This window comes from Magnolia sinica, chromosome 19, assembly GCF_029962835.1.
Source record: "Magnolia sinica isolate HGM2019 chromosome 19, MsV1, whole genome shotgun sequence".
In the NCBI taxonomy this organism is placed as follows: Eukaryota; Viridiplantae; Streptophyta; class Magnoliopsida; order Magnoliales; family Magnoliaceae; genus Magnolia; species Magnolia sinica.
This window is the reverse complement of record NC_080591.1, coordinates 12,063,846-12,082,985: the sequence shown is the minus strand read 5'-3', so window position 1 is coordinate 12,082,985 and position 19,140 is coordinate 12,063,846. Positions and strand designations below refer to the sequence as shown.

Below are 19,140 nucleotides of genomic sequence, written 5' to 3'. Positions count from 1 at the left end.
ATCAAAACCCGAATAATAATAAAAATATGAGACAGTAAGTACCTGGAAGCAGGTTATCCCATCTGAGCATATCTTCAAGAATACGTTCACACTCGCCCGTGTCCTTCAAGAACCCTTTCTCCGTTGCCTCCTTTATCATCTCATCCCATTTCTGATCATCCATGTTGAAATACTCATCTTGTGCCATCTTCTTCTCAACATACTCCCGTGTATTGTACAGATTATCGATCTCCTCATCCGTCTCATAGATCTCATCAAAATCTGACTCAAACTCCCTGTCTGTGACATCGTCCAGTGGTGTCATCCGGAGTTTCTCCATCAACTCGTCATCAGTGTCCTCATGCTTCCCCGACATCCGGCGATGCAGGATCGCCTCAATGATCGATGGGAGAGCTTCCTCGTCACCCTCAAGGTACTTCTGGATCCGACCTTTGAGCTCTGCAGCAGAAGAAAATGTGAGGAATTGTAGGGCCCCAATGCATCAGAATCTGTATGCCGTCCTGATGCGCCCCGTCCACATAAGTACGGTTGTGATTCATCCATATGTGCCATGAGCCCCACCTTTGATGGACACACTGAAGAGATCTTCATGATTGGAAAGATCATATCCATCTAATAATTGGCCCTTTATCAGGACGGTCTGTTTGCAGCCAGGATACTCCAAGACGGGAGAATCTTGGGCCATCCACCATCCATAGTGGGGCCAAACAGATCAACGGCCTGGACCAATATAAAATGTTCCCCAAATTGGAGAAGGGATCAACGCCAAAATCTTCTATATTAGAAGATCCTAGACATCCAACCATTCTCCCTTTACGCAGACCGTCTACTTTCAGCCTACATCTTCCAGCACCGGGAATCATCATTCATCAGCCATCGCCCCATCCAAGGTGGGGCCAATCAGATCATCTATCTGGATAACTAGAAAATGGGCCCCACTTGAACGAACTAACGCATCAGGATCTGATGATTCCACATAAAATGCAAGGATTAAAATGGACGAGAGATAGAGAAAAGACGATACACTGAAGTAGGGTGTATAAGAGTGGGGTTTCAGTACCTTTGGTTTCGATATCTTCGACGGTGGAGGGGAGGTTGGACGGTTGAGATTGGATGAGGGCGGATTCGGAGATAGGGCGGTCATTTTCGTTGTTGTTGTTGTCATTTTCGGAAGAGAAGAGTCTGAAGATTCGAGGAGAAGTGAAGGGTTTGGGAGGAGAGATGACACGGCGAGTGTAGAAATGGGCGTGTTTTAGGAAGGTTCGTCTCATGGCTTTTTTTTAGGGTTTTTAGGGGTTTTAGCTCGAGAAATGGGAGCTGAAGGTAGACGGAGATGTGAAATGAAACGAGGGGGAGAGGCATGCTCCGCCCACACGTGTGTAAAATCTCGCCCATTCGTACACGAGCGCAAGGGGCAGGTATGTGATAGATCCGAGCTTTTAAATGAGATGAGAGACAGTGATTGGACCAACTGGCCTAAAATCGGCCCATTTCATTCCTCGCATGGGCCACAGTATTCGAAACCAATGAACGGCTAGGAATTTTGTTTTTGACCATTGGGTAGGATGCATGAGAAATGTACGCGAACTGCCTGCTCTTTTTTTTTTCCTTCTTTTTTAACACAGGCACACACCACCACACACTCACGCATTAGTGGGATCTCACCACCTATGGGCGCTCGAACCCTTCACCAGGCGCTGATACTCCTGAGAGTCTACCACTGGAGCAAGAGCAAGACCCCGCGAATTGCCTGCTCCCTGCAAACAGGAACTTCTTTTAGGTGACGTCATGTGGGGCCAATGCGATGTCTGTGTGACATCCATTCCATCCATCAGCTGCACTAGATTGTGTTTTATCATGATTTCAAAAATGAAGCATATCCAAAACTCAAATGCGCCACGCCGGGGATTTAACGCCCACCACTGAAAACTTCTGAGTGAGGATGGAATAATCCTATGAACGGTTTGGATGGCATATAAACATCACGGTGGGCTTCAAGAAGGTTTCAACTCATGGTGTTTCCTGCCCATTTTTTTTTCCAATTTTCTGAGCTATAAATGGGCTGGGCTGTCCAATCTAGCACTAGCCCTAGCATACCTCAGGCCGGGGTTGGGCTGCATTTCAAGCCCGAGGATTGGTTTTGAGCTTAAAGCTCAAGCTTAATTATTAAATGGGCTGGGTTGGACTACCCTCATTTTCTAACCTCCAATCCATGCCCCCAAATCTTCCAAGCTCCAACTCATGCCCCACATATTTCTTTTCTCTCATATTTAGATGCTCTTCCAATCATGGCTCTAGCTAAACTGTCAAATTTTTTGCCGAATCCGTCTCAAATCTAACGCCATTCTTGCCCATTGGATCAAATAGAGGACCTTGTGGCCGCTGCAGCGGCGACCTTAAATAGGTCCGTGCTAGCCCATCACAGACCCTGGCTGGACTCGGGCTTGGGTTGTACAATGTGGGCCCAGTTTGGATAAAGCCCGACCGGGCCCTAACCTGGCTCATTGACAACCCCATTGACTTCATGGGGGCCAGAAAGCTTCTGCCTATGGCATTGTGGTGGTATGCTTAAGTTTACATCCGGATATTAATTACTACTTAATAGTATTCCAATTATGTGTTTTCCTGATTAAATTAATTAGGGAAGATTTTCTAATTTCACATGTCCTAGACTTGTAAATAATTGCTTTCCTGGGTCTGCATCAGGTCTGGTGAAGATCATTTTAGGGTGGTCCAAAATGGACTAATTTAAATATTTATGTACAATTGACCAGTATGAATATTTTGTCCAATTCAAGTTGGGGCAGGTTGATTTTGAAGATCCCAAACCTGACCAAACGGTATGTTGAACTTTTGGACTCTTAACCCACTTCCTATAAGAACAAATTTTTTAAATGATCAATGGTTTGGTATAGGATTTTTATTTTTATTTTTTTAATGTACGATGTGTCCCACCATATAAACGGATTGGATCATTGAAACATGACACGAATTTGACAAGTGTCACATACATGGTGAATGGGAACCGCTCAAGTTGTCAGCATTAATAGGTTGTGGAAGATCATATTTCTTCATGTTGGTAAGATGTACAGTATTTCCAGATGAACTTCTCATATGATCAATGATCCTTCCCATGGGGGTTTAAACTTTATTGGAGATTTAGTAGGTGCGATGGTAGAATGTACTTCATGACCATGTTATCTGCCTTGAAGTTTATTTTTCAAACTCTTTTGTTGTAAGCCCGAGCGATCCTCCTCTACTAGCATTGGGAGTGGCTTGGAGCACACATGCACTTTTCATTTGCGAGATGCAACTAATCATATATAACTCATTTGTCATTCCCCTTCATCGACTTCGCTTTCCAATAATACTCATAGTGATGGGATCTCTACCTCGACTGGTAAAACTATATCCATTCTGTATGTAAGCTCGAAAGGATTTGCACTTGTAGTATATCATATAGATATATAATAAGTCTAGAGTGCATATGAAAGTATCTCCAATCAATCTCAATGTGTCTTAACCATCTTCTCGAGTATTCTAACTAATGTCTTGTTGCCAGCTTCAACCCCTCCATTCATTTGAGGACGGTATGGCCTTGACTGATGGCGTTGAATTTTGAACCTTTCAAAGAAGTCTTTCATCTTCTTGTTGACGAAGGGTGACCCGTTGTCGGTGAAGTAGTCGACTACCACAAGTATGTACTTGTGACCGTTTGAAGCCTTCGGGTTCACCTTCCTAATGATATAGAGTCCTCACATAGAGAAGGGTCAGGGTGAGGTCAGATTGTATAGTTCAAAAGCAGGGGCATGGATTTAATTTGCATTTTCCTGACACTTGAAGCATGTCTTAACACGCTGGCAATATTTTGTCTCCACGGTTAGCCAATTTAGCCAAGTCGTAGAATCTTCTTTGTAATTATGTGCCTGTTCATATACGAGTCACATACTACATCATGGATTTCTTTCAAGGTTTTCGATTTTAGCCACGCGCTAAAGGACTTAATTGAATGATTGCTTGTATAGAACTTCATTGTTGATAGTGAGCTGTCATACCAAATGTTGGATGGTTCAACGGTCTATCCTTGTCGCTTGTTTTGAGTATTCCTAGCTTTCTAGGTATCGCTTAATAACAGCACACCAAATTTTGTTTTTAGGAGGGGTTTCATCCTCTTCAATTTGTAGTCAAAAGGCAAGTTCATTTTATACTTTGACTTTGAACTCCCATTCAGAAGCTCCCTTAGGGATCTCTAGCATTGAAGATAGGGTCATAAGGGCGTCTACGAACTGATTCTTAGCTTGTGGGATGTATAAGAAGGTGATTTATTTGAATTATTCGACCAGATTTTTGAGACATACGTGATATGATGTCAACTTTTCTTCTTTAGTTTTTTAGTCACCATTGGTCTAGTTGATAATAAGTTGCGAGTCTTCGAACACTCGTAGCTTCTTGACGCTCAAGATTATAGCTTCCTTCATACCAACAATGTAAGCTTCATATCTTTCCACGCAGTTGGTGCAACTGAATGCTAGTGGCCTTGAGATTTGGATAAGGGCATCATTAGAGAAGTAGAGGATGGCTCCATTCCCACTTTCCTTGGAGTTTTTTGCACCATCAAAGAAGAGCATCCATTCTCTTGTCTTCTTTTCTTCCTTTTTCTTAATGAGGAGGGGATCCTCATCAGGGGAGAAGGGATTCAACATCTAGTAATTGGGCAAGGAATGGGTGGCTAGATAGTTGGCTAGTGTTTGTCCCTTGATTGTTTTATGGGTTACCTAAGTGATGTTAAACTCAGGCAAAAGTAGTCGTCACTTTGATATCCTTCCAGTAGGTGTTGGCTTCTCAAACAGGTACTTGAGCGGGTCCATGCAAGCTAGGAGAAAGATAGGGAGTATGATCATGTATTGTCGGAGTTGCTGAGTTGCCTAAACTAGGGAGAGACACATCTTCCCAAGCATTAAATATCAGGTCTCGTAGTCGATGAACTTACGGCTCAGATAATACATTGCTTGTTCCTTCCTGTTTCATCATGTTGACCAAGGACATACCTAATTGCACTTGTTGCTACCAAGATGTATAGTAGTAAGGATCATCTTGGAGTTGGTAGCACTGGAAATGGTAGGTTCATCAAATATCTATTGATTTTGTCGAATGCAGCTTGACATGTATAGTAGTAAGGGTCATCCAAAAATTCTTCCGAAGGAGCTAAAATATTAGCTTGTAGATAGTAGTGAGTTGCATGATGAAGTGGCTGGTGTATTGGATTATACCGAGGAAGCCCCAAATTTGTTCTTCACTCCCGATGATGGCTTCCATCTTTGTTTCATTAACTTTAATGCCCTTCTTACCTACTATGAAGCTAAGAAGTTTGCCTCTGATTGCATCAAAAACATATTTTGTGGGTCAAGGTGAAGCTTAAACTTTTCCAACGTATTGAAGAGCTTCTTCAAGTCTTCGAAGTGTTCTTCAATCGTGCGAGATTTGATGATCATATTTTCTTATTTATCATGTCATGGAATAAGACTGTCATTTCTTGCTGATATGTAGCTCCTATGTTCTTCAGACCGAACGCAAAACCCTATAGTAGAATGTTCCTGCGGTGTGATAAATGAAGCCATCTCTCGGTCTTCTACGACCATCTTGATCTAGTTGTATCTGGAGAAGCCATACATGAACGAGAAGATCTTATATCCTGCGGTGTTATCAACCAAAGTGTCGATGTACGGTAGGGGTAAGTCATCTTTAGGACTAGCTTTGTTGAGGTCTCAGAAGTCGATACACATTCGAATATTGATATCCTTCTTTGGTACCGGCATTTGTTGGCGAGCCATTCAGGAAGTTGGCGACTACCGAGAGTCCCGCATTATATTGCTTGATGACCTTTTCTTGGACTTTCAGGGCCCATTTTGGCTTCATCCTTCTCAACTTTTCCTTAACCAACTTCATTTCTCATTTTGTTGGCAAATGGTGCATAACGAGTTTTTCATCGAGCATAAGCATATTTTCGTATGAGAATGTAAGGTCGGACAGCCTTGAAGTTAAGAAGTCTATCATTTTCTGCTTGTATTCAGATTTTTCAATACGAACTTGTCGAGGAACTGCAGGGGTTCCCAGGTTTATGATCTCAAAGTTATATGTGACAACATTAGCCTTAGTTTTGAAATTTTTGAGGAGATTCTCTAGCTTAGGAGTCGGGTCGTCATCTTCCACATCCTAGACCTTGTCCAGACCCATGAGTTTGAAGTCTAACTTGATATCAAAATCGAATGAGTCAACTTCTACCTTAGGTGTAACAACAAACGAACTCGGCACATTATTGCATGCAGGTTTTGAAAGATTTTATGATGTTTTAGATTTTTGAAGAATTGAAATATTTGATTTTTTTTTTTAAAGTTTTTTATTTTATTTATTGATATTTTAGTTTCACTTCTCCACATGCTTGCACCTCGAACCAAGAGAGGCCTCACAAGCCAAGGTAGGGGTTTGCCACGTGGCAAGTGACGGCTAGGGCATCGCTCGAGCCATAACAATCCCTCTGCTTTGGCAGGTGGGCGCCTCAGACTTGGTCTTAGGTTTAACCTTGTATTGGTTTTGGGCTTGATTTAACCATGTGGATTGACTGGGTGAGCTGGTTGGGTTACTTGACTAGGTTAGGGTTTAGGTTTAGGACTGGATTTAGGTTTAGAATGTAGTTTAGGCTTTGAAAGCGTTGTCTTAATCCAACCTAATCAACTTGTCGGCATGGGATGGAGTGTCTACACTTCTCTCCGTATAGAAGCTGTAAATCGAATCCTTAGGTTTCTAAAGGATTCTCTTAGATCAGGAGCATTAATGAAGTGTAGTAAAATCCAAAATTTATGGGTTATCCTTAACTGATATATATACCTTTGTTGGTAATAATTTAGTTACGTAGAAAAAAATAAAAATAATGTAGTGTTGCACTATATAGCGTAGAAGAGAAATATAAAGCAAATGCATCAGCTACATATAAACTTATCTAAATGCAAGGTTTACTTAAAGATAATCAAGTCTCAAGATAAAAATCTTATTAATTTATTTTGTGATAAATAGAATCTATTCATATTGCAACCAATCATATATTTCCAAAAAAAAAAAAAGCACGTTGAAATAAATTATCATTTTTTTCAGGGAGAAGATTCAGGCTAAGATTATTTCTGCTCCATTTGTACAAGCTGAGAACCAACTATCTAACTGCTTTACAACAGTTGTTAGAAAACTAAGATTTCAAAGTTCATTTTGTAAGTTAGGCGCTGTTAACATCTTCGCCCCAACTGGAAATGAATATTGAAGGGTTTTTGGAACTCTCATCAAATACTTAATTATGCCATATGTAACTAGTCTCTCTTGTAAGTTGTGCTACTCACAACCACTCTTAATGTGTATAAATCTCCCTTATCTCTAAGAAAAGAAAAAAAAAGAGTAAAAAATCAGATTTCCCTGCATCTGTTTCTTTCAACCTTTTCATCTTCTTTCCTCTAGTTTCTCTCGGGTTGGCTTGTAAATAGAAGCGGATGGCATGGTGTGCCAACCTCAATGGTGTCTTGACGTCATCATATTTTGTGAGACCACCCTGATGTAATTGTTATATCCATACTGTCCATCCATTTTTCAATATCATTTTAAGGTGTGAACCAAAAAATGACGCAGATACAAAGCTCAAGTGGACTATATAAAGGATTGGAAATAATGATGCCCACCATTAAAACATTTCCAAGGCTCACCATCATGTTTGTTTTCCATCCTACCCATTCATGAGGTCACATGCATATACCTGGATGAAGGGAAAACACAAATATTAGTTTGATCTAAAACTTTCATACCCTTGGGAAGTTTTCAATGACAAGTGTTCGACGCCCACCACTTTATATTGTGATGCCCCACCGCTTTATATTGTATGCTCCACTTGAGCCCTTGTTCTGCCTCATTTTTTAGGTCACACCTTGAAATATCGGATGCGGATTGCGTCCTACTCCTCTCGGACAGTAATTCGTCCGAGCAGGGCTCTGTGGGGACCACTATGATGTAAGTGTTTTATCCAGGCCATTCAAGATTTTCTTAGATTGTTTTAAGGTATGATCATAAAAATGAAGCAGGTACACAAGTCTAGTGGACCACACCAACGAAAGCTGCAGTGATAATGACACCCACCGTTGAAATCTTTTTAGGGGCCACCGTGATGTCGTTTTACCATTCAAACTATTCAAAATTTCATGTAGACGTGGACGAAGTGAAAAAAACAAATATCGGCTTGATCTGAAACTTCTCCAGCTCCAAGGAAGTTTTTAACGGTGGATGTTCAATCCCCACTTTGTGGTCCAATTAAGACCCGTAACTTTCTCACTTTTTAGATCAAATTTTAAAATGCTCAGAGAAAAACGATGAACTGAACGGCGTGGATAAATCATTAACATCACGGTGGGCCCCACAGAGTCCTACCCAAACAGAGTACCGTCCGGGCGGGGTTAGGACGCAATCCGCGTCCGAAATATCTTATAAAATGGATGGACGGTATGGATATGACACGTACATCATGGTGGCCCCCCATTACATGGTGACGTCAACACACCATCGAGGTGGGTGGTGTGTGGCACACCACGCAATCCGCTTCCCTTGTAAATATCTTCGAGGGATCCATGGCGAAAATGAGAAATGCACCAACGGTCCATATTCAACCATTCACGAATTATTAAAGCAGGGTCCACTCCATTTACGCAAGCCGATAACCAAGTAATTCGTTCCTATAAATAATATTATAATACATACCGATCGTAATGATATAGTATACATCGCCCTTTTGTGAGTCATATTTTGACAATTCAATCCGTTTATATAATGTGACATACCTTGAATGGGGACTAACAACAATAAAATAAAATAAAATCTTTGAATTGAAACACGTCACTCTTTTCATCGTTTGACTCATGTCCTTTGAACATAGAAAGTATTCTAAGCTTTTTGCATACTCAAATGTTGAAATATTTCAATCTTTTTCATATGATACTCCATCCACAGTAAACCACATTAAATAAACGGTCCGGATCATTGAAAATGACCACGATCTAATATTGGATGCCCCCCATGTATCTGGCTACAGTATGTACGTATGTACCGTAGCAAACCTCACTTATCCTCTCTAACTCTAAGGATAAGATTGGAGAGGCCCAAGTCATCCTTTGACTATTCTCATAATCCACTGGAAGAAAAGTGGCCCATTGAAATTTTAAATAAGTGGAATCAGAGACCATGTAATTGGACCACCTAATTCTACATGATATTAGGATGATCTGATCTGTGGGAAATCATCGGTAGAGAAGTCATAGCCTCCTAATAGCATTCATAGTGCAATTAAAATGAATTGCAAGCGTATCATCAGCTGGCCACTTTTTTGGATGGATACGATCATTCAATAAGTTCTATTTTCACAGTAAGATCTACAAAGAGGACGATTCAGATCATGCTGATTTCACATTGATGGCCCAATAACTAGTGGGAGAAGGCCCTCCTGCGATCACTTTTGGATGAGTGATTTGATACTGAGGATGATGCTTAATACTCATGCACTCAGAAATTGTACACGTGGCATGTATTAAACTAATGTGGAGCCCACTGTCACTAAGTCTCAGTCCACATATTAGATTGCTTGAAAAATCATCACCTCCCATCGTGGACACGTTTGGTGAAATTGGACCACTAGTTATTTTTCATTTTTAACCGTCCAATAAAAGTCCACCAATCTGATGGTTAGATAATTAGATAATTATAATCTTTGGCCATGATCGATACATCTAAACTAGGAGCTCATAATTGGACAGTTTAATTTGAACTAATTGTATGCCACGTATGCAATTTCCTACTAATTTATATATGGCTGTGTATCATCCACTTCACCCTATGCTGAGAAGTCCATTCAATCAATAAAAATCTAGATAAAAGTTTAGGATCTTTTATGGACTGGTTCAGTAGTTCATGGGATCATGGTAAAATGTAGTCTGCAGGCCTACTGTTGGTGCTCCACAAAGAATTAATTAATGCAGCAGGACTTCCCTTTAACCGAAGCTTAGTGGGGCCCAACGTGATGCGTGTTATATCTACTCCGTTCATTAGATTGGACAGCTCATTTAGGATATGATGAAAATGAGGCAGATCTAAAATTCAAGTGGGCCATACCACAAGAAATAGCAGGAATGCCCACCTTTGATATATTTTTGTACCCGCTGTGATGTTTATATGGCATCCAACATGTTCAGAAGGTGATTCTGACTGGGATGAATGGACGACCCAAATACCATCATGATCCAAAATTATTGTTGCCGCAGAGAAGATTTTGTAGGTATTTATTATTATTTTCATTCTTTCTTGTGTTGTATTATACTTCAATTATAAATTTGTTATCTAAAAAATCAGCCAAAGTTGGTTCAATTCATTAACCACATGGATATCACACAGACGTTACCGACCTTAGGATCACAGACGATTGCCATTCTTATAGTCCCAACCAGGTTGTACCAAAGTCATGTCCAGTTCAGGAGGGCTACAGGAAATTGCAAGCCATGGGCCTCACCAGCTTCCCCAACTGATCATCAGATCCATTCATTTGGTAAGTCTTAATTCTAACAAATAAGGATTTAGATGCACCTGCCCATCAGGTTACAGTACTCCCTTTGTTAGCACCCATAGGGATATTTTGAAACAAGGGGTATCCATGATGTGGGAGATCTAGAGCTGATAGGGGCACAACTTCGGTGAATCAGGGATCCACTTATCTAGGTGGATCAATGAATGTGGGGCCAACCGTGATGTATCTTCATTGCATCCGAACCGTTCATTCGTTTTGACAATTCATTTTAGTTAAATTTTAAAAACATGAAGAAGATCTAAATCTCTGGTGAACCACACCAAGGGAAAGAGTGGTGACTGACCATTAAAAACTTCTTGTGAGCCACTAAAGTTTTGGCTCAAGATGATATTTGCGTGATCCCTTAATATACGTCTTTGTGACGTCATCAAATTATTGGATGGCAAATAAACATTCCTGTGGCCCCCAAGGTGTTTTTAATGGCGTTTATTCAATCAACACTGATTCCTGTGGTGTGGTCCATCTAAGATTTGGACCTGATTCAGTTTTTGCATCATGCCATAAATTTATTTTTAAAAACAGATTCACGGTGTGGATGTAAGCAAATACATCAAAGTGGGCCCCAAAGTCGGGGATCCACGCCGGCTACCAATAGAATTGCTTGTTATAGATAGATAGCCTTTGGACAAAGACAAAGATGAGTCACATTTGACAAAAATAGAAAGGTGTGGTCTACCACCCATTGTAGGGCCCACCATCTTCCTAGTGGTGTTGACTTCTCCATATGCTTGCCCATTCAAATATCAGAATTCAAAAGTTGGAGAGAGAGAGAGAGAGAGAGAGAGAGAGAGTCTTGTGGAAGTGAATTGCAAAGAATCTAGGATAAGAAGCATTTAAGGTCTGAAAGAGGTTTGAGAGAGAGAGAGAGAGAGAGAGAGATGGTTAAGGAATGGAAAGAGGAGGTGATGATGGGGGGTGGGAATGGTGCTTCTCTGCTCTTGTGGGTGGCTCTAGTGACACTCTTTCTGATGTTTGCCATCATCTTCTCTTGTGCAGATGGCTTCTCAAAAGACAAAGCCTCAGCGGCTGATGGCGGCGGATGCGCTGCCGGGTGCGGCGCGGCCTGTGGTGCTTGAATTGCCCCATCAATATGGAGATTAAGGGCCCATTTCCACGTTTCGTGATCGATGGATGGAGCGATTTTTCAAGGTGTTTTAGTTCACAGTGCCATTTTCCTTTCTTTCTTGTAAGCCACCTACTCTGAAGAAAAATCTTCAACTTGGTGTAACAACATGATGTGTGATGGTTAGTATAGAATTTTCTACACACTAGTGATCTAGACCATTCATTAGGTCCAAAGAAAATTTCATGGGCAGCCATGAAAGCATCACATCAATCTGACAAAATATTAGCAATGATCAATGATCTTTAATATGGATAGTCAAGATCATTTACACAAAATAGGTCCAATCAAAATCTTGATCCATCTATTTGTTAGACTCTATCATGGATTGCTTATGATTCTGAAGAATCACTTTCGTTAGGCAATCCTAGCCATCCCATCCATGACTTGGAAAAAAGGGATGGCTACAGAAAGTAAGGCCAAATAAAGGATGGATTGGATCATCCGATCAGTGCAATTTTTGTGTGGATCCTGAGAAACGCATGGTGGACTTAATGGGTGGTTCAGAACAATCAATTGGATCTTCTAACTGAACTGGTGCAACTAGGAGCACTACAACTTATAGTGCTCTTGAGAGCACTGGAGCATTTCTCTTCTTTTTAATGCTTGCTTGAATGGATAAATTTGAATAATATGTGGACCTCTCTCTCATTCACACATATAGGCATATTATGACTAACAGCAGCTATTATAAGAAAATAATGGATGAAAAATGCTTCAAACAGCTATTGTGCCATTTAATGATTTAGGGTATGTTTGGTTATTCAGGAAATTTGTATCTCTCTCTATATATAACCTAAAGGGGACCCATCAAATGCATAGTGTAGATGTTACACACATCACAGTCGGGCCACACAACTCGACCTCATATAACCATGAATCCACATCGCACACCATCATATATTCTAGGGAATGTATGGAATTTGTTTAGTTAGTAGTATAGAGATATGCTGGGAAATGTCTATAATTAAATTTTAGTATGGATACACGAGACTAAGGGCTACATGTGTAATGTATCGTGTTCATTCATCTAGTAGGGCACTTGATGCATGGACCATTTTAAAATTTAGGGCTTGCCATTTTCACAGGTGAACTTGTGTGACAGATTGAAGCCATTTAATATGTGGGCCACATGATGTGTAGGTCACTCTACAATAAGTGGCCTTGAGATTTGGGAAAAAGAATGTGTGCCACATATCTATCGTTTCATCTAAGCCATTTATCAAGTAGGTAACATGGTTCATGGACGGTGAAAAGTTTAGGCCACAAATCAATGCCTATTTTAGGTTATTGAAAATGTTTTCCATTGATCGTGGCTATTCATCTCGCATCCAACTTTTTATTGCACATTCCTCTTAAAACTCACTTGGATATGATGATTTTAACCATGTCTATATTTATTAAACAAGAAAAGAGGTTCGATGTGATCTTCATCACTTATTATTAGGGTTGCACATCGAGTAGAGCCGAGTCAAGTAAAGGTGAGCCAAGCTTTTTTGTTTTTTATCCCTAATGCACGCACACTCACGCCTTAGTGGAATTTCACCACCTACGGGTACTCAAACCCTTGAGCCGATGTTGAAACTCCTGAAAGTCTACCACCCGAGCAAGAGTAAGGACCTAGGTGACTTGACTCATCTGTGTTCTCCTTGAGCTCGAGGTCAGCCTCAAGCTTATCATTAGAGCTTGGCTTGTTTGTCAAACCTTTCGAGGCAAGCTCAAGGTGAGCTTGACTCGAGTCGAGTCAACATCTAACCCAACCCTAATCCTAATCCAGCTCTACCCAACACCCAACCCGACCCAACCCAACCCATCTGCTAGCACCCACCCAACCCAACCTAGCACCTAACCCAATTATATCGAGCACCCACACCCAACCCAACCCAACCCACCACCAAATCAAGTATTCAATATATATAATATTCGAGTCAAGCTAAGCTCGAGCTTTGATCGAGTTGAGTCGAGCCGAGTCAAGCTCCACTATGCTCAACTTCAGCTCATTTTCAAAATGAGCTAGATTATATGAAGCTTGGCTTGTCTTGAGTCGTCATTCAAGCCGAGCTAGATCGAGCTAAGTTGAGCAAGCATTTCAAGCTAGCTTGGCTTGTGTACAACTCTGTTTATTATGTGCCGCTCACTTTTGATTATCCATCATTTCTTAATGGTCATTTCCATCGGGTCATCCTTACCACATGATCAATAGTTAGAAAATAGACTACCCATATTCTTATGGTAGAAAGATGCATGATTGTCATCTATCATCTAGGTCCTACCTTTAGCTGCCCTTCCCTGAAAAAAATTACTTATACATGAAGATCCTAAGCATCCAAAAAATAAATGGGGAATAAATGATTTATAACTGAAGGTCTAACCTATGATAGAATGGAATGACCGAACATGATTCATTTAGCGGACCCAATTAATTACAACAAGGCTTACCATTTGACAACAATGAAAAGGTCAAACCATTTATCTAAATTGTCCATTGTATGTAGCCTATATTTGCTTGTTCATCCCTCTTAAAAAATCACATTGATCAAATCATCCTAACCTACCACCCACGAAAATGCATGTTAAACCATTTTTATTACTAAAAAAGGCCTCATTATTGTCTACCATATGACCACACCTTTAATTGCCCATGTATCCAAAGATTACCCAATCCACTTGTCAAAATATTTCTTCTAGCCATCCATTTGTTTTATATACACTCAGGTCAAGTGAAGAGTGATATGACTCGATTTTCAAGTCATATATGCGTGTGTGTGTGTGTGTGTGTGTGTGTGTGTGTATTTGTGTGCGCGCGCGTGCATGCGCTTGCTTGGATTGGGCTCTACATAAGCATAGTTTCAAGTAACTATTTCGTCATACACAATGCAAATACACATAGTGCTCCTCCACAACACTATAGCTAACAATGCACCTAATTGCATAGGAGATGTGGATAGATTAATCAATCTGAACTCTTCATTTGGTCTTGGGTCACTTTTCTCATTCTATTAAATAAAATTACAACAATCTTTGGACCCAATGGTCTTTCCATAAATGAAATATAAAAAAAATGAGGAAAAACCTTAAGTTTTGATCACAACAATTTTTTTAAACACCCGGTATAAAACATCATCTTAATCAGTATTATCTTAGTATTGTTTCATTTATTTAAAATTAGCTTTATTTTTATAATTACTTGGTAAAAGTTTAACGACTGATTATCCACTAAAGATCAACAAGCATTATTTAACACAAATAATCAATAATTTATAATAGCTGGTGCTTGACCCATCCATCGTGGCGGTGCATTTCATTCTTGAGAAGAAAAATAAAAAATGCATAAAACAAAGGCTACGATGAAGTGGGCTACATCTTGTTGTGAAACCATGCGGGCTATCAAAAGGCATTGCTATCTGTTATCTAACAGACCCATTGCACCCGTAAAGGACAAAGTTGCAGTCCTTGTATTTCGTCAATGGGTCACTACATGCAAAAGCTGGATCCCACCGTGTTGATTAGATGGTGCGAAAATCAAGCCAGTAGCTTTCGAAGGCACGCGGTTTGGCTAGTGACAACACCAGCCAACTGGATGCTGTCAAAGTATCGTTGGCCCCACCATGATGTATGTGTTTAATCCCTGCTATTCAGCTATTTTCCCCCCTCTTTTATCTCGTGTCTCCGCCTCTTCTGAGGGTAGATCTGTATGACATGAAAATGGGTCTACCGGCACTACGTTATTATCGACTTATCCACACCATCCAACTATTTTAACAACAAATTTTAGGGTAGGAGTCAAAAATTGAAACAAATTTCAACGTTGAGTGGGCCACACCTAAAGAAATAATGATTGTAAAGACATTAACTGCTGAAAGCTATTTTCTCCCTAAGGCTCACATTGATGTTTATTTGTCATCTAACCTGGTCATAAGGTCATAGAGCAATTCCTATTGCTTCCTACACCGTGGTCAACTTGAGCTTTAGATCTGCCCCATTATTCAGTTACCCATTTAACTTCAACAACCACTGAAATTAGGAAACCAAACAGCATACTCAAACCACATATAAACCATGCTGATTCAACTTTTACCATTAAAAGCTTCCCAGGATCTACCATCATGTTTGTCAGCCATCCTACCTATTCCTAATGTTATACAGTCTTGAACGAAGGTAAAACACAAATATAATATCCAAAACTTCAGTTGCTCCAAAAAGTTTTCAAGGGTGAGTGGTCAATCTTAAATGTTTCCTCTGATGTGGTGCACCAAAGAGTCTATTTAACTAATTTTTGAGCTCATTCTCGAAAATACACGAACGGAGCGGATAAAACTCGTATGTCATCTATAGGCCCACGGATCTTTTACGCAGGCCCCTAGTCAAACCGCGTATGCAATAAATAACCGTCGCATCGTTGTTGTGAGATTCTGACAGCCCAATTAACATTTTCCATCGGGAAGCCCAATGCCTGGGGATGCGGATTGCCTGCGACCGACGAAAGCTGACTGCGTGATGAGTATTTTAGTACGGTGCAGCGTAGGGAGTAAACTCTGTTGGGCCTACCATGAAATATCTGCCTTATCCAAGCCGTTCATCCGTTTTAGCAGCACATTTTAGGGTATTAAAAAAAAATTAAAGAACATCCAAAGTTTAAGTGAACCACATGGCAGGAAACGGTGGGGATATTGATGTATACCGTTGAAACCTTCATAGGGGCTCACAGTGATATTTATTTGTCATCACCGTTGAAACCTTCATAGGTCATTAAGACATGAATTAATGGAAAATACAAATATCATCTTGATTCAAAGCTTCTGCGAACCTGAGATGCTTTCAGGGATAGGCATTCAATTAACACTGTTTCCTGTGATGGGGTCCACTTGAATTTTGGACATGCTTAAATTTTGAGTCATGCCCTTAAAAATAAGATCGTTAAAATGATGGACGGCGCGGATAAGACAAGTACATCCCAATAGCCCCACAGTACCCAACCGGCCACTACCCACCCACATCAAGTTTATGTGGTGGAAGCCAGGCGTGGCCCACCGATGATTTTTGTGAGAAATCCACACCAGCCATCTGCTCTAGCTTGTTAAGGTATGAGCCCCAAAATGAGACGTATCCAAAATTCAAGTGGGCCAAATGATGTTTATCTGCCATTCAAACCGTTAAAAAGAACTTCTGTAGCCTCACAAATGTTTTAGCGGCAGGCATTCAATCCCACCGTTTCTTATTGTGTGGCCCACTTGAATCATAGATCTACTTCATTTTTTGGACTCATGCTCTAATATAAGGTGGAAAAATGGATGGTCAAGGTGGAGTTATCACAAATATCATGATAGCCCCCACCTAACTTCGCACCACATGTAATAGGCATCTATTGCCCGTATTAAGTCACTAGGAATATTCCTAGTGACATGACATGTTGGAATTTGATTGTGCCACGTTCGGCTGGGTTCGGTCAATGTGTTGTTGTTAGATGTGCAAGCATCAAACAACTTTTAAACGTACTTTGCAGGGGACTCATCTCTTACACCAACACGTGCCCCACTCAAATCCTGCAAAGGGAGTTATTTGATATTCTTGCGGGGTATGATGCATGACACTCTGGCACTCAAAAATCATACACTTGGCATAAATTCATTCAAATCAAACAGGCTAAATGGAGGAACTGACTGCCTCAGTCACGGTCCCAAAAATCAGATCTGTTGAACGATCCTATCTCTAAATCATGGACCATTGGATATTTTTCAACTTGAACCGTTAAATAAATGTCCACAAATAATCAAATAAGCATAATTTTTGGTTCATAAAAACTTTGAAGTGGAACCCATTTCTTTGACAGTTTAATTTGAATTACTAGTACACTGTAATTTCTATGTAGCCTGTGTATCATCCATCACTTTCTGCCAGAGCATCAAAGCTTCTCTCTTCTATAAATAAAGTCGTACGGCTTCTAGTAACAAAAGAGTACATAGTCGTACCTTGTATTACCAGACTAGGACGTTCACTAACTCAATGCCGGTTAGCTTCAAATGCAACGAATGCAAGCGTGATAATCTGTCACATGGCCTACAGCATCTGATCCCGAGAAAAAGGTTGGCCACACCTTTAAGTCACCTAGCTCAAAAGTCAGGCTAATCCACACATCAGGCGGTCCACATTGGTTTAATATCTGATGTAACATTTCCCACTGAATAGATGCTATACCTCTATAATCTCTAATGCATACACCTTTTCTTTGAGCTTTTGGTAATACAAGTACTACAACCTAAGTTTGGATTGTTGAGTATCGCCAATAGGAAGAACTATCCGTCGGCTCTCACAAGTGCCAATGTATTAGGTGAGTACATCTGAGCCTTTCAAACAGTGGGCCTCCCCAGGAAGATCACCTACTCCAAAAATAGGCAAGTCCACTCATCAGGAGACCCACCATATTCTGCTAACATAAAAAATTACTTGACGACCTGGTTCACTGCTTTCTAAAACACCAATGCATGTGAGGCCCAATCGTGATGTTTACGTCGAATCCAAACCGTGCATCTGGTTTAAATTCTCATTTTCATTATACATTCCAAGGATCATCTGATCCAAAACTCAAGTGAGCCAAAACACGGAGCAATACACAATCACATTTAAAACCTATATATTCAGGTGGTGGCCCTCCTGTGTTTTGTAAGAGTTTTTATTCGTCTGTTCATCCTTGTCTGGCAAACCTAAGTAATGGTTTGATTAGCATATAAACAACATGGGTATAGTCTACATGGGTTATAGATCAGGATGAATTTTGGGCGAGATGGACCTAACATGGGGGGTCGCAACTAATGGATGGGTTAGATTTTGCATTTACACATCTTGGTGGGCCCCACACAGCTCAAACCTTTGGTAATTCCCAATTCTCTACTTGATTCGATTCCTTCATAGTGTGATGGTTGATAAATAGGCGCTTATAAATTATACGCGTGGCCTACAGTAACTTGAAGGTACTTTTACGAAAAGTCGCCTATTTTTTGGCCTTTAATAAAATGAAACCACCTAAAAAGATAAATTCAATAAACCAGTATATTTTTAATTTTAACTTTATTTTACCACCTTCTTTTTTATTAGCCAAGGCCTTGTTGAATCAAGGCCAAAGCTTTTTGGCCAAGCCAAGGCCTAGGCCTAGGAGTAAGATTTGGGCTGTTCATCAAGTAAATGTCTTTAACCCTAATGGGCCAGGGCAAGAAAAAGATAGAGCCGCTTGATTAATCAATGGGCAAAAATTCAGGTCCGGGCACACGGGCTCAATATTTCAGTCCACCCACAGCCCAAACTGGGCCAGGCTAAAAAACCCAAATGGGGTTAGCTATCATCATCATCATCTACACCGTTTCCC

The 19,140-nt window shown here is 40.5% G+C and overlaps 1 protein-coding gene and 1 long non-coding RNA gene across 2 annotated transcripts in view; one reads left to right on the top strand and one right to left on the bottom strand.

Annotated features, from left to right (window-relative positions):
• Positions 1 to 1,348, bottom strand: part of LOC131234331 (uncharacterized) — a 32,498-nt gene extending 31,150 nt beyond the window's left edge. The window contains exons 1-2 of the mRNA XM_058231135.1: positions 1,061 to 1,348; positions 43 to 438 (exon numbers count right to left, since the gene is read on the bottom strand). Of these exons, the coding sequence (XP_058087118.1) occupies positions 43 to 438; positions 1,061 to 1,271 (607 nt within the window). The 5' untranslated portion in view covers positions 1,272 to 1,348. The remainder of the gene's footprint in view (positions 1 to 42; positions 439 to 1,060) is intronic.
• Positions 1,349 to 11,311: 9,963 nt separating this feature from the next.
• On the top strand, positions 11,312 to 12,042 carry LOC131234736 (uncharacterized). The gene is made up of 2 exons (XR_009165765.1): positions 11,312 to 11,559; positions 11,654 to 12,042. It is a non-coding gene; the product is annotated as an uncharacterized LOC131234736 (long non-coding RNA).
• Positions 12,043 to 19,140: the final 7,098 nt, after the last annotated feature.